This window comes from Hippopotamus amphibius, chromosome 5 (assembly GCF_030028045.1).
Source record: "Hippopotamus amphibius kiboko isolate mHipAmp2 chromosome 5, mHipAmp2.hap2, whole genome shotgun sequence".
Lineage (NCBI taxonomy): Eukaryota > Metazoa > Chordata > Mammalia > Artiodactyla > Hippopotamidae > Hippopotamus > Hippopotamus amphibius.
This window is the reverse complement of record NC_080190.1, coordinates 31,944,901-31,961,284: the sequence shown is the minus strand read 5'-3', so window position 1 is coordinate 31,961,284 and position 16,384 is coordinate 31,944,901. Positions and strand designations below refer to the sequence as shown.

The 16,384-nt window shown below is 41.5% G+C and overlaps 1 protein-coding gene across 1 annotated transcript in view; it reads left to right on the top strand.

Moving 5' to 3' along the window:
- PI4K2A (phosphatidylinositol 4-kinase type 2 alpha) overlaps window positions 1-16,384 on the top strand; it is a 28,112-nt gene that overhangs the window by 7,026 nt on the left and 4,702 nt on the right. The window contains exons 2-8 of the mRNA XM_057735061.1: window positions 1,785-1,985; window positions 5,928-6,059; window positions 6,431-6,584; window positions 11,149-11,210; window positions 12,948-13,047; window positions 13,796-13,929; window positions 14,431-14,490. Of these exons, the coding sequence (XP_057591044.1) occupies window positions 1,785-1,985; window positions 5,928-6,059; window positions 6,431-6,584; window positions 11,149-11,210; window positions 12,948-13,047; window positions 13,796-13,929; window positions 14,431-14,490 (843 nt within the window). The remainder of the gene's footprint in view (window positions 1-1,784; window positions 1,986-5,927; window positions 6,060-6,430; window positions 6,585-11,148; window positions 11,211-12,947; window positions 13,048-13,795; window positions 13,930-14,430; window positions 14,491-16,384) is intronic.

The window sequence follows — 16,384 nt, the reverse complement described above, 5'->3', positions numbered from 1 at the left end:
GGGACTGGCCTCAAGAGTGACCAATTATTGTTTTAGACATGTGCCTAGCCAGTTCCTAATATGAGTACTTACTTAATGCAGGCAGATGGATGTGTGTTTTTTGCTGTGACCGGCCATTCAGGAAGTGACACCCACGGGAAAATGTCTTATGACCCAGACTAGCTTGAGTTGGCTGTGGGGTGAGGGGAGGGAGAGAGTCATATGATATAAAGATGAATCACTTAAATAGCACATTTACTTTACTTTTCTTTCTTTGAAAGTACCAGTTTGGGGACTGGAGGGAACGAGAAAAATATAAAACAACCTCAGAGCGCTGACTGGCTTGGGGAAGAAGGCTTCAGGAGGGAAGGCCTTAGTTTCTAGATAGCAGCAGCATCCCATATGTCCAAGGATCTTTTTTTTTTTTTAATGTATTTATTTATTTATTGGCTGCGTTGGGTCTTTGTTGCTGCACACGGGCTTTCTCTAGTTGCTGCGAGAGGGGGCTACTCTTCATTGTGGTGCACAGGCTCCTCACTGTAGTGGCTTCTCTTGTTGTGGAGCACGGGCCCTAGGTGCATGGGCTTCAATAGTTGCGGCACATGGGCTCAGTAGTTGTGGCTCATGGGCTCTAGAGCACAGGCTCAATAGTTGTGGCGCACGGGCTTGGTTGCTCCGCAGCATGTGGAATCTTCCCAGCGCAGGGCTCGAACACGTGTCCGCTGCATTGGCAGGCAGATTCTTTACCACTGCGCCACCTAGGAAGCCCTGTCCAAGGATCTTTGAGGATTAAGTCACTGTCTGCTAGAGAAGGTGGATCTTAATCTTTGTAGCCTTTCATGTCCTGATCTATTGCCTTTCAGAATTACTTAAAAGAACCCCATTCTAACCACGTAGCAGATCTTTTGTTCTGCTGTGATTTTTCTTTTCCATTGCTTTCTTAGTTTGTCATTCCTAAACTTTTTATTTCAAGGTTTTTTAACACCCAGGGGTGGGATAGTAGGGCTGATAGAAGAAATCAACCATTGATGAAAGAATTTTCTTAACCTCATTCCACAATACCTTACTAATTTCCTTTCAGTTGATAGTTTTTTTTAATCTTTTTTTAAAATTAATTAATTTATTTATTTATTACTTTATTGGCTGTGTTGGGTCTTTTTTTGCTGTGCGCGGGCTTTCTTTTTAGTTGCGGTGAGTGGGGGCTACTCTTCGTTGCATTGCGCGGGCTCCTCATTGCCGTGGCTTCTCTTGTTGTGGAGCATGGGCTCTAGGCGCGTGGGCTTCAGTAGTTGTAGCACGTGGGCTCAATAATTGTGGCTCACGGGCTCTAAAGCACAGGCTCAATAGTTGTGGCACACGGGCTTAGTTGCTCTGCGGCATGTGGGATCTTCCTGGAGCAGGGATTGAACCCGTGTCCCCTGCATTGGCAGGCGGATTCTCAACCACTGCGCCACCTAGGAAGCCCCCAGTTGATAGTTTTTTGAGTCTTTCTGTAATTGATGCAGAGCAATAGCATGTATGAGTGTACCTTAGAAGTTGGGATTTGATGGTATTAAAATCTGTTGTACCACATATACCAGACTTGGCACCTTCTCTGGACACAGCCCTTTCTGGCAGTGGGTCTCTCAGCTGCACACATGAGCTGGTGTCTTCCCCTCACAAGCTGGAGAGAAGATAGTGTCTAACTGTACATAAGGATTGTCTGCCTGTGCTCTCTCATTTTGTTCTAGATTCCCGCTGACTTGGTCTGTGAGCTACTTTAATCAACTTAGCTTTAACATCCTCTTTTTCTTTTGTCTCTGTAGAAGATCATTGCTGTTTTCAAACCCAAGAATGAGGAGCCATATGGGCATCTTAATCCTAAGTGGACCAAGTGGCTACAAAAGCTGTGCTGTCCCTGCTGCTTTGGCCGTGACTGTCTTGTCCTCAACCAGGGCTATCTCTCAGAGGCAGGGGCCAGCCTGGTGGACCAAAAACTGGAACTCAACATTGTACCCCGTACAAAGGTTAGTAAGGAAGCGTTACTGCCTGGCTGGAGTTTTCCTGGGCCTAAGCCCTGCTACATGTTAGTGGGACTGCTAGGTCCACTGAGGTCTGTTATTTGTGCCCTGAGTCTAGGATTCTCAGTGGTTTTTTGTGTGTGTGTGGTGGCGGGTGATAGGTTTAGGCTCATGGTTTGATCATCTGATAAAAGCTGTCCTGAGAAGAATACACATAAATTTTTTGCATACAATTTCTGGAAGTTCACTGACCTTCTGATGCAAATGTATGGGCTCCCTGGGTCTTTGGATCCTAGGTAACCCCAAGCTGGTTAGAAACCTAGCTACTTTTGTAGCTTACTCTCTTAGATTTCTGAGCCATCCCAGGATTTAGATACAGTCTGGAATGGACTAGCTGATGTCAGCTAAGCGCTAATGCAAGTCTGGCAAGGAGGACTCTAGGATTGGCTGAGGTTAGAGTGAAGGTCTGGCCTGAACCCCTACAGGGAACTGACATGGAATTCTCCTCACCCATCTTTATGCTATGGAATTCTGGTACTTGTCTGAACATAACAAAACCAGGTTCCCAGATCCAGGCAAATCCACACTTAGAATGGATTCGTACATGCCTTATATGTGTTGTAGACTTAGCTGAGGTTCTGTTGAAGAGTCTGAATCATCCCCGCCCCCTGCTCCCTTGCCCTCGCAGTAACGTACTTTAATGTAGAATTCATTGCATACAATTTCAGGAAGTTTACTGACACTAGGTTAAGAACTCCCACATTACAGGGTGTCTTATGAAACCTTCGAAGGGTTCTGAGGGGAAGAAACCTGCTGATCAGCACATGAACGTCTATGGGCACGTCATCACCTATTTAATATGTGGCTCCCTGAGATTTAGTAACAACTTAAAGTGGAACTCTGATCTGATGCTTTAAGGCTTCAGGGGCATCTTTGTTTCTCTGGGTCTTAATCCTCTTTGAAAATCTGATAAAAACTATAAATCTTGTTCCTACAAAAAATATATATATTTGCAATTATTGCATATAATTTTAGGAGAATGGTTCATAGACAAGTTGAAGTCCACCCTTTGACCCATAGGAACTAGATTAAAAACCCTTGCTTGAGGTTTTCTTTGTTGGTTTAGATAGTAGACTGTGGGCAAAGAGCCTGATCAGCAGATAGGAGTTTCCCTTCAAATCTGTTTTTTCTGTTTTCCCAGGGTATGTTAGAAGAAAATGTGATTGTTGTGGATGTTTAACTGTGTCTGCACCTTTGCCACCAAACTCCAAATAAGCCAACTAGTTTGTAAGGTTGTAGAAGTCAGGGACCACTTCTTGAAATTTCCTTCTCTCATTCTCAGCACCTAGCAAAGTATTATACTTATAGTAAGCATTCCTTAAGTACCAGCTGAATCAGTGAATAGATGTCAAACCATGAGAAAACAGTAACAGAGGTTCCTCCAGCCTCAGGCCAGTGGAGAGAATGATTGTAGTTCTGGGCTTGTAGCTGCCATCTGACATCTAAGTCACTGCCTGGCCTTGTGCAGCTCACTCCTTCCCTTCCTTATGCTTTAGTTCTCTCTGTGTGCATATAGTTAAACAGCACACTGAACATCTTGTGTGATAATTAATGCTCCTAAGACTGCCTGCCTAACCTGAAATCCTCCTAAGCCCCTCCTAGACTCTAGAAACACTTCTGAATACTCCTTGCTTATCACTCTGTGGTTTCCTTTCTTTGCCAGGTAAATAGCAGACCATCCAGGCCCTGTGCCTGTCTGCTTTGCCTGTGCTTCTCGAGGGCAGTGCCTAAGAATGAGAGGGCTTGAGTCCAGATTCTGGTGCTGCAGCTCTTTATTGGGTGACCCTTGCACAAGTCAGTTAAGACACTCTCACATCCCCTGCCCATTCAGTTTCCTCACTATAAAAAGAGGGATATAGAGAGTTCCCACTTTATAGAGTGGCCATTAAGATTGCGCAAGATAATCCATGTTGAACACGTAGCCCAGCATCTGGCACAGTATAAACACTCCATACATCTTAGCCTGTGATGTTTTTATGACTGTTCTCTTCATTAATCTGACGCCCCACAACCCCTTTCTTCTCTGTCTCTGGGCTTCCTCTTTCCCTCATAGAGAACTTTAATGAGGCCTGAGGATCTTTCGCATCAAAAAGTCAACAGCAAAAAACACTTGTCTTCCATGAGACTGAGATGAGAGAGAACTTTGCAAATTTAACATACATTTTCAAGCTTTACACTACAGCTGTTGGAGAGTAGTAAGAGGAAATCTCTCCCCTTCCTGCCTCCCCACCCTTGTGCCAAGGTTCTATCCAGTTGTTCAGAGCATTTGTCACTGTGGAAACGAGGCTCATGCTGAGATGGAGCTTCCAATCGTAAGGCTCTAATTCTCACTCGATCGCTATCTCTGCTTCTCTTCCTGCAAGGTTTCGATTGTGGTATTTTCATTAGTCATAGGGAGAGAGTGGTTTGTTACAAAAATTGATCGAAAATAAATCTGATGGGGGGAAAGGGTTGGTTTATGGCTTGAGACTCAAGGTATTCACCATGGAAACTGGCAAGGTAGTCTTAGGAAAGCCTTTTCCCCCTTTATTCCTGTGCCTGTGTTTACAGGTTTGTAAGGCAGAGAGTGATAACCTACAGTGCTTTGCACATCCATTTTAGGTACCTGTTAAAACTGGATGGATGGGAGGAAGGGAATTATTTTATGCTGTCTCTGAGGTTCAGGGGCAAAATAATTAGTTATTCGTAATGAATTTTGCAAGGCTTAGGAAAAGAAAGAGTTTTCTTATAAATTTGACTTTAGCTATTTATATGGTGAGACTCATTTATATGGTAAAACTTATTGCTATCTCTGACAGAAGCTTGAAACTCATACATTCATTCACTTAATAAATGAGCATGTGGCAGGCACTGCGTTAGGTACTAGGGATGCTAATGTAAATAAGATGTTCTCATCCAACCCACGTTTCATTAATCTTAAGAAACAAATTAGATACACAAATGGATACTCATGAGACAATGTGATAAGTGTGATGATGGACATACATGTGGATTATGGATTACAGTGATATCACTGCAGTTTGACAATTAAGTGTAGTATTGGTGGCCCATTAAAAAAATTTTTTTTGAATAGGTAATGCATGCGTCTAGTGCAAAAATTAGAAGGCATAGTAGACAGAGAAAAGTAATTCAGCCTCTCTCCCACCCCTGTCTTCCAGCCACTTGCTTTCCTTCCTCAGAGGCAGCTGTTACTACTAGTTTCTTACATAATATTATAGATATAGTCTATGTAAATATATATCAACTCACTAAAAATTAAAACCAATTTTAATGTTTGTTTAATTTTTTAAATGTAAATGATTGCACATAGTACAGAATTCAACAGGAAATAAAAGGGTATAGAGTAAATTGCAATTTGTTTTTACCTGAAGAGAAAATAGGCACTGGGCCATCTTCTCCTAACCCAGTAGGTAGCTCTAGTGGTCAGGGTAATTCATGCTAGCTGCTGTAGCAACCCCTGAATTGCGGTGGTTTAACACAGTAGGAGTTTATTTCTTGCTCACATCAAGATCCATGCCAGTTAGGCAGCTCTCCTAGATCCCATGTCACTTCAGGTACTGACAAGAGATTTAGGATCCTTCCATGATGTGGTTTTGCCGTCTCAGAGCCCTTCATTTCCAGCTGCACAGATTGGGGAATGTGAATTAAGGATCATGGGAGATTTTAGGGGCCAGGCCAGGAAATAATGTGCATACATCACTTTGTCAACATTCTTTTGAGCTGAACTAGTCACGTACTCTATCCTAGCAGCTAGAAAGGCTGAGAAATGCATTCTTTCTGTGTGCAGAAGAGGAACAGTATTGGTGAACATCTAGCTGTTCTCTGCCATAGTGGTATAGTTCCTTAAACTTGACTGTAACCTAGGTGTCTCTTCTATTTCCACTGTAGGTAGTACACCTGGCCAGTGAGACCTTCAACTATAGTGCCATTGACCGAGTGAAGTCCAGGGGCAAGCGGCTTGCACTGGAGAAAGTGCCAAAAGTTGGGCAGCGGTTTAACCGCATCGGGCTACCGCCAAAGGTATAGACTGCACCTAGATGGCTTATCAAAGGTGATGATTTATAGTGGTATAACTATCCAAGTGGTGAAGCAAGATGTTTACAGACTCAGCTATGGACACTTGAATAGCCTGCTCGGAGGCTTCTGTCTTGCTCATTTCTGTTAAGGGCCTAAGGTTTGAGGAATAATTCTCCAGAGAATAGAGACCCCTGACTTTCTCGCTTTACTCCTCTGGACCATTTAGCTGGGTTTCTTGAATTTGGATGAGCAGTTACTGCCACATCCTTTCCTAATGTAAACTCCACAGGGCCTCAGTGGGTACCTGGCTTACTCCTGGGGTCTTTGGACTTGGGCTGTAGGGAAATACCTTTATGCCTTCTTTTTGGTTGCAGGTTGGTTCATTCCAGCTCTTTGTTGAAGGGTACAAAGATGCAGACTACTGGCTACGGCGTTTTGAAGCAGAACCTCTCCCTGAGAACACTAACCGGCAACTACTGCTGCAGTTTGAGCGGTTGGTGGTGCTGGACTACATCATCCGCAACACAGGTGAGCAGCTGTGGTGGTCTTGTGCCCTGTGCCAGCCTGTAATGAGGCACGCGGGAGACCTGGAGGCTTGCAGAGCTTCGTATCAGAGCACTCTATCAGGATGAGTTTAGTCCAAGGCAGAAGGGTTATGTACATTTGGAGAGGGTCTTAAAAATACTTTTCCTAGACAAGCCTTGTCTAGGCACACCGTATGTAGTTATCAGAGGTGGTGAGTATTTACGTTTTATCTTTGCCTCTTTCCCGGTCCCAGACAGAAGACACTTTGTCTCTTCCAGAGCAACTTGAGGAGTGCTGTTATCCTTGATCCCTAGTCATTCATGGTAGGCTGGCCTATCACAGGGCAGTTTTGTCTTTAAATACCTCATCTAAGTGGACTCATACACACACTCTTTTCATTCTGTGACTGGCTTATTCACTTCACATAATGTCCTCAAAGCTCATTCATATTGTAGGATGTGTCAGAATTTCTTTCCTTTTTAAGGCTGAATAATAGTCCATTGTGTGTATATACCACATTTCATTCATCCTTTCATCTGTTGACAGACACTTGGGTTGCTTCCACATTTTAGCTATTGTGAATAGTTCTGCTATGAACATGGGTGTACAAATATTTTTGAAACCCTGCTTTCAGTTCTTTTGAGTGTATACACAGAAGTGGAATTGCTATATCATATGGTAATTCTACGTTTAGAATTTTTTTAGGAACCGCCATACTGTTTTCCATAGCAGCTGCACCATTTTACATTTCCATCAGCAGTGCTCAAGAGTTCCAGTTTCTCCATATCTTCACCATCACTTGCTATTTTCTGTTTTTTGATAGTGTGTGTGGTAGTATCTCATTGTAGTTTTGATTTGCATTTCTCTAGTGATTAGTGATCTTGAACATCTTTTCATGTACTTTTTGGCCATTTGTATTTCTTCTTTGGAGAAATGTCTGTTCAAGTCCTTTGCCTCTCTTTGAAATCGGGTTGTTTTATTTGTATTAAGTTGTAGGCATTCTTCATATATTCTGGATATTACTCCCTTGCCAGATATATGGCTTATAACTATTTCCTCCCATTTTGTTGGTTGCCTTTTTATTCTGTTGATAGTGTCTTTTGATGCAATTAATTTAAAAATTTTCATGGTCTTTTTTTTTTTCTTTTTTTTTCTTTTTTTTTTTGGCACACGGGCTTAGTTGCTCCGTGGCATGTGGGATCTTCCTGGAGCAGGGATCGAACCCGTGTCCTCTGCATTGGCAGGTGGATTCTTAACCACTGCGCCACCTAGGAAGCCCTTTTTTCTTTTTTTTATCTGTGCCTTTTGTGTCATCTCTAAGAAATCATTGTCAAATCCAATGTTATGAAGCTTTTACCCTATGTTTTCTTCTATGAATTTTATAGTTTTAGGTCTCAGATTTAGGCCATGGATCCATTTCAAGTTAATTTTTATAGATGGTGTTAGGTAAGGATCATTCTTTTGTTTGTAGATATCCAGTTTTCCCAGCACCATTTCTTGAAAAGACTGTCTTTTTCCCCCATTGAATGTTCTTCCCACCACTGTCAAAAATTGTTTGATCATATATGCAAAGGTTTATTTCTAGACTCTCTATTCTAGTCCATTGGTCTGTCTTTATGCCAGTACCACACTGCTTTGATTACTATAGCTTTGTAGTAAGTTTTGTAGTAAGTTTGAAAATTTTGGAGGAAATGTCAGTCCTCCAACTTTGTTCCTTTCCTGGATTGTTTTGGCCATTTGGGGTCCCTTGAGATTCTACATGAATTTTAGGATGGGTTTTCCTATTTCTGCAGAAAACATCATTGGGATTTTTATAGAATTGCATTAAATCTCTAGAGTGCTTCACTTCAAGTAGTATTGATATCTTAACAATATTGTCTTTCATTCTATGAACATGGGGTGTCTTTCCATTTATTTATGTCTTCTTTAATTTCTTTTTTTTTTTTATTATTTTTTTTACAATGGTAAGGACTTTGGATTTTATTTATTCTGGGTCAGAAGAGAAGCTATAAGAGATTTTGAGCAGACACAATCTGATGTATATTTAAAATTAATTACTCTGACTGCTGTGTAGGGAATGCAATACAGAGATTTAGAGTAGAAGCAGGAAGATGAGGCAATTAGTCCAAATGAGAGATGGTGGCATCTTAGATAAAAGTGAATGTGGTAACCCCAGTATGCTCTGAAAAGGCTTGTTGAATGAGTGGCTGGGTATGTGACTGAGCATCCTATAACGGGGTGAAGATGGTAGGCTGGGAAGAGAGGAGAGTTCTATTTAGGGGCTCCAGGTGCGTCTCTTCTATAATTTCTTTCAGCAATGTTTTGTAGTGTTCATTATGCAAGTCTTTCACCTCCTTGGTAAACTAATTGCTAAGTATTCTTTTTGATACTATTGTAAATGCATTTGTTTCTCTCTCTTTTTAAAAAATATTTATTTACTTATTTGGCTGTGCTGGGTCTTAGTTGAGGCACACAGGATCTTCATTGTCACATGTGGGGATTTTTAATTGCAGCATGTGGGATCTTTTAGTTGTGGCATGTGAGATCTTTTAGTTGCAGCATGCGGGATCTAGTTCCTTGACCAGGGATGGAACCCAGGCCTGCTGCATTGGGAGCATGGAGCCTTAATTAACCACTGGACCACGAGGGAAGTCCCTGGATTTGTTTCTTAATTTTCTTTTTGGATTGTTCATTGTTACTGAATAGAAATACAACTGATTTTTGTGGTTGACTTGGTATCCTGATACTTTTGCTGAGTTTATTTATTAGTGCTGACAGTTTTTTGTGGAATCTATTTAGGGTTTTCTACATATAAGATCATGTCATCTACAAACAGATAATTTTACCTTTTTATTTCCAATTTGGATGCCTTTTATTTCTTTTTCTTGTATAATTGCTCTGGTCTTTCAGTACTATGTTGAATAGAAATGGTAAAAGTGGGCCTTTTTGCTTTGTTCAAGATCTTAGAGGAAGAGCTTTGGCCTTTCACCAAGTATGATGTTTGCTGTGGGTTTTCCATGTGTGACTTTTGTTATTTTGAGGTACTAGTGATTAATAGCTGGCGATTAATTTTCTCTTTTTGTATGTCTGAAAATATTTTTATTTCAGCTTCATTTTTGCAGAATATTTTTGCTGAATATAGAATTTGGAGTTGGCAATTATTTTCTTTTAGCAATATTTTAAAAAACATTTCATTATCTTCTTGCTCCAAAGGTTTCTTGGAGAAGTAAGTTGTCCATATTATTATTGCCCTTTTGAAGGTAATCTGTCCTTTTCTCTAGCTTTTTTTGAGATTTACTCTGGTTTTCAACATTTTTACTGTGATATACCTAGGTATATTTTTCTTTGTATTTATAGGGTTCCTTGAATCTATAGTTTGATATCTTTTGTTGTCACTTTTGGAAAATGCTCAGCTATTGTCTCTAAATATTACTTCTAAATAAAATAAAATGAAAAAAAAATATATTACTTCTGCGCATTTTTCTCTGTGTTCTTTCTGGGACTCCAGATTATATGTTGTTAGATATAAATTCATGCATATATCTTTTTTCCTGGGTGCTTTATTCTGGCTTATTGCTTGTGGTCTGTCTTTCAAATCACTACTTTCTTTAGCACAGTCTGCTATTACATTTATCTGTTGGGTTCCTAATTTTGTTAACTGTATTTTTCATTTCTTGAATTTCTATTTGATTCTTTTTTATAGATTTCTGTTTTCTGCTGATATTCTTAATCTTGCCTTTTATCTTCTTAAACATATTAAGGATTTTATCTTGAACATTTCAGAGTCTATATCTTCATTATTTGGGGCCCCTGTAGATTTGTTTTAATTCTGTTGTTTTCCTTGTTTTTATGTCATGTTGTCTCTGTGTATACCTCATTATTTTTAATCGTCAGATATTGTATATCAAAAACTGTAGAAATATTTGGAGGCCTAAGATGGTATAAATCCTGTGTGGAAGGAGATGTTTGCTTTTGGCAAGCAGATAGGTTCATTAGCAACCCAGGATCACTTTAATTTCAGGTATTGAGGGGAAATTCTGCTTATTCCCAAGGTTGTTGCCCTTCAGGTTTCAACCCAAAGTATGGATGATTTACCAGGGTTTCCTCCCCCTTAGCGGTCACCAGACTATACTTTTGTCTCCCTAGATCCCTAGGACTGTTAGAACACTGTTCTACCTCTCAGCCTCATAGCCCCCTCTTCCCAGATCTGCAGGTGCTATAAGAGAAAAGAAGTCACAGATGCTGGACTCCCCTCTCTGGATTACCTTTCTCTCCCAGATCATGACACTTCAACTCTCAAGGGTCTAATTAGGGACTTCCCTGGCGGGCAGGTGGTTAAGGATCCACATGTCCATTGTAGGGGGAGCGGGTTCAATCCTTGGTCGGGGAACTAAGATCCCATATGCCATGTGGCATGGCCAATAAATAAATAAAAATATTTTATCCATTTTTTCAGTTGCTCTTAGTTGGATGATTGGTCCCCAAATGTCCAGAATATCTAGTTCATCATTGCTGAAAGTGTAGATCACCACAGTTTTTCCTACTAACTTCATATTTCTGTTCACAGATCGAGGCAATGACAACTGGCTGATTAAATATGATTGTCCAATGGATAGTTCTAGCTCTCGGGTACGTGGTTAAGCGGTTTATCTGTATCTTGAAGGAGAGGATGAGGTGGAGTATATACATAATATGGAAGCATGTAATGGTGTGATATTTGGGACACATAAGTTCAGAGGAATCAGGATGGCAAATGTGTTTAAAGTTGATAGGTTAGTATTTGGCAGAACTTTTCTCAGTTCTTTTTTTAAGGACTATCCTGCTAATGGTAGGGATAGAATGAAGAAAAGTACAAACAAGTTTGGAACATATTACATACTTTGTGTCTTTTTTGGAGATTCACATTGCATAGTAGCACAGTAAAGGTCTGAAAAATAGTGCATTGTTGCACCTATGTGATTTTGTTTGGCCCAGTGATTTCTAAACCTTTTGACCATGGAATACTTTTCTCACAGGACTGCAATTCCACAGAACATCAGTTTAGAAAAAGCTGCTTCCTGCAACTTTCTTTACCCTCCCATTGTTTTTATATTCCACCACACTTCCCCATCCCTGTTCCATCAGTACATTTAAAAAAATTAGCAGGCAGGCCACCTGGAGATGGAGAGTAAGGTTGGCTTTTATTCTTTATAGTGTTTTCTTTTCCTTCCAGCTTTATTGAGATATAATTGACATATAATATTGTGCAAGTTTAAGATGTACAATGTGATGATTTACTGTATGTGTATATTGCAAAATGTTTACCACAGTAAGGTTAGTTAACACATCCTCATAGTGTTTTTACTTCCTTTTCTAATAGTGGTTCTCAAATTTTGTACATCAGAATCACCTGAAGAACTTATTAAAATAGTACAGATTCGGGGGACTTCCCTGGCAGTCCAGTGGTTAGGACTCCGAGCTTCCAACGCAGGGGGCACGGGTTCACTCCCTGGTTGGGGAACTAAGATATTATACACTGTGCGATGTGACCAAAAAAAAAAGAGAAAAAGAAAAAAGTACAGATTCTGTTGGGTTGGCCAAAAAGTTTGTTTGGGTTTTTCTGTAAGATCAATGCAAGCCTTTCCTCCGCTAGGTCCTGGGTAGAACTGAGGATTTCACACCTTTGCTAAGGTAGCCCAGAGGATTCTGATGCAGGTGTCCTGGACCCACATGCCCTGTTCCTGTGGTGGCACTAGAGCATGGAGCCAAGTAGACAGTTGTGGGAATGTCTGCCCTGGGCTCTCATAGGCAGTCTGCTCCACTCTCTCTGCATTCAGTTCTTGTCCTTTTCCATTTAATGTATCACTGAAGCAAGGCAACAGATTTCCTGTGCAAGAGCAGCCAGCTGTTATCTTCCATGGTTCTGTTATCTCACTGGAAAATGTGGTCACCACCAGTGAAGTGGCATCTGAGTTAAGGTCCACACAGAAGGACCTTGGCTGACTGATAATTGATTTTTCTTTCTTTCTTTTCTTTTCTTTCTTTCTTTTTTTTTTTTTTAAGTAATCTCAGGATTCTCACTGCCTTTCCCTAGGAGGAATGGCTATATAGTTATCTCTTGTTATTGTCATTCCCTTTCTTACCAAGGCCTGTGGCAATCTTGGGGAAGTGTACCTTTTCTAACATGAGAAAGGGACTCCGAGAACCTTGAATTAGCCAAATCAAAGTGCCATAAATGTATAAAGTCTGGGTAAAAATATGGAAACCAGTTCAGAGGTTGAGTAAGGACTGGTGCCTAAGGAGGTTGAGGTGGGATGCTTTGCTACTACTCCAGTGGGCCTGAGGCAGATGGGACTCTGTAAATATTTAGTCTTTCCTGCTTTTCAGGACGCAGACTGGGTGGTGGTGAAGGAGCCTGTTATCAAGGTGGCTGCCATAGACAATGGGCTGGCTTTCCCCCTGAAGCATCCTGACTCCTGGAGGGCATGTAAGTCTCAAGACCACTGCGGTCTGGCTCTTTTCTTGCTCAGTCTCAGTTTTCTTATCTGTGCAATGAAGATAATAATGCCTCTGTCACAGGATTGTTCTAAGAATTAATGAAATAATGTAGCTTTTGAGGCCAATGGCTGCCACATAGCAACTACTCCATAATGTAAGCTATTATAATTTTTACCTTACGTATTCCCATTCGAAGCACAGAGTTGAGTTTTCACATCTCTGCTTTGCATTCTTCTTCTTTCTGAGGACTGTCTTACCATAATTTATTCTACTTAATTTGTGTTTCTAAATATAAGTTCCAGTCAGGGTTCTGTCTTCTTTGTTGACATCTTTGAAGCTACCCCCTGCTCCTTTATAACTGAGAAACCTTTAGAAAGGGAAGGATATAAGTATGGAGTCACTAGTCCTTTTGCAGTACCTGTCTGTCTTTTCAGAAGAAGCATATCAATGTTTCAGTGGCAAGTAATTGCTTCTAGATAGGGTTGCATCTTGGAAAGTCATATAATATCTGGGAAAGAGCACAGACAGGCTCAGGGATTGGGCAGACCTGGGTTTGAAACCCAGTTTCTCCACTTACTGTGTAACCTTTAGGGTTAACAGTCCCTGTAACTTTTATTTTCTGTTGTATTTCAAATAAGAGGGGTATCCTACCCTTGCCAGTGCTCTGATAGGTGGAGGACATAGATGGGCAGGGACTTTTTCAACACCAGCTTTGCTTTTGAACTTTCCTCTTTCAGATCCTTTTTACTGGGCCTGGTTGCCCCAGGCAAAAGTCCCATTCTCTCAGGAGATCAAGGATCTGATTCTTCCAAAGATATCAGACCCTAACTTCGTCAAGGACTTGGAGGAGGACCTATATGAACTCTTCAAGGTTAGCCCTGGGAACCTCGGCCTTATAACCATATAGGAGAAAGAATTCCAGTGGTTTTTCTAATTGGTCCTGATACAAGCCAAGAGAGAATGAAACACCCTTCTGGCTTGTGTTAGCCAATGAAGAGCAAGATTCCCCCCTGTGGACAGCAAGACCTAGTTTGGATTGGACTGGAAAAAATTGGCAGCTGTGATGAATCACACTGGTGTGTGCCCTGAATGTCATGTGGCTGCAGTGTATCCGCAGAGCTCTCATTTTCAAATGGAGCACTAGCACCTGGAGTTCTTTAGATTTAGTAATGAGACTGAGGACAAGATATTTACTTGTTCTCTATTTTCCCATCTGTGAAACAGGGAGTTTTTGGGGGTGGTGGTGAACTTCACTAAACCTCTGAAGCCTCATGTAGGTTTTCTTTATTAGAAAGTTTCTAACTGGGGATGGAAAACAGTTTCTTCTGAGGAATTCATGCAGGTTCCATCTCCTTCTGCCCTTCTTTTGCAGAAAGATCCTGGTTTCGATAGAGGCCAGTTCCATAAGCAGATTGCTGTCATGAGAGGACAGGTAAGCCTGGGACATCCTCCTGGTGTCACCCCTGGGATCTCTCTGAGAGGGTTATATGCTCATGCTGAGTCAATGTGTAAAGCTTGTATTTTACACCCATTTTAGACTATGCCATATATATTTGTGACTCTGTCTTAACACCTGAGAGGAAAGGTAACTGCCCCAAATCTCCCACCTCTTCCATGGTATCTGGTGCTTGGTGAAGCACTTACTATGTGCTTAGCTCTGTGCCCCTTGCTGGATAGTTCATTGGTAAATTTACCAGGCAGTCTGTGTCCTCAAGTTGCTCAAGGCAGCCATCTGCCTTGGTGATTAAGAGCTAGGCTCTGGGGTCAGACTGCTGCTTCACCACTTCCCAGCACCTTGGCCTTGTGCAGGAGCCTCTGCTTCCTTGTTTATAAAAAGGGACAGTAATCATACTTTGCAGAGCTGGCCAGAGGATTACATAAGATAGTGCATATCAGGTGTGTAGTAAAAACAATGCCTGGCACATGGTAATCACTCAGATGCTGGTCATAGTTGTAATTTTTGTTGTTATAGTTACAAGCCATATTATTTCTTTTTTCTCCACTTCACTTTCAAAGAGAACCAAGGAAACCCCCAGGGCATTGTTGATCTTCCAAAGCATAGTAAAGAATAGCTTGAAAATTGTCTACAAACTCTGTGGGACGCTGACACTCTGCTTATCACTTTGAAGCCTTAAGGAGAGCTGGGATGGCCTGGAGGTTAGGGCACAAACTGGTCAGAGTGCCTGCTTTGAATCCCGGCTCTGCCGTTTACTACCTGTGGGGTCTTGGGCAAGTGACTTCATCTCTCCTCCTTTTAGTTTCTCCATGTGTAACGTGGGATTAAGAACAGCGCCTGCCTCATAGGGGTACCATGAGATAAGTGATTGAAAACAGTTGGGACAGTGCTGGTGTATTGAAGTACTCAGTGTGCGTTAGCTGTTTTGATTCTATTTGTATACAACTTCTCACATCTTTGAACGACAAGAAGGTCTTCTCAGTCATAATTATACATTCACCTCTTTCTTCCGTTTAGCAAAAGGCTTCTGGTGAGAGCAACTCTTGAGCTTACGGAGCCCATTTTCTCTAGAAATGGGACAGACAGAGGTTTTAAGAGCTGCAGTTACTATAGCTTCCTGAATACTGTAACATGGTCTTCCTACACTTCCCAAATAATGTAAGGGCCCAGTTAGGCCCGCAGAATTTTTAGAAACCTTAAAAGCCACGTGATGTACTCTGGTAATATGGAACTCAGCATAAAGGAACAACCTTTTTCTCAAGTTGATGCAGGCTGTGCCTCTGTCCCTACTGTACTGTCTTCTCCAGTCCCTTCCCAGCTCCAGTCTCTTGCCAACATCATAGCAACCTTCCTCTCACTGTGTTTACTTAGGGCCGTTATCTAGAGTGGCAGAAGGCGGGGGTGGGGGGTGAGAGAGTACAAGTGTAGCTTTCTTTCCATCTTGTGCTCTTAATGACCTTTGAGGGCCTGTGGTGTCTTACAACCTAGAGTGCCTACCTCTGAAACCATAAGGTTCCGTAAGGAGGTCCAGCTCCTGCTCCTAGCATGTAGGTGAAAGGAAGGCGCCGCCTTCTACCTGCCTGAGCCGTAATCACAGAGAGGACTGTACAGTGGCCCCGGAGTCAAAGGGGAAGAATGAGGAACCCCTAGAGAGATGGAGCTGGGTGGTAGAAGTTGTTACTCACCTAAAGGCTTCTAACCAGGAGTTAAATAAAGAATGCAGGGTCTGAGGGGAAGCTTCTTTAGATAACATTTCCAAAGACAGTATTTCTTTTTTGGTATTATTTGCCTGCTATAAAATTTTCTTCAACTTTTTAATTTGAAACATTTCAAACCTCAGTAAGGGGCTTCCTAGGTGGCGCAGTGGTTG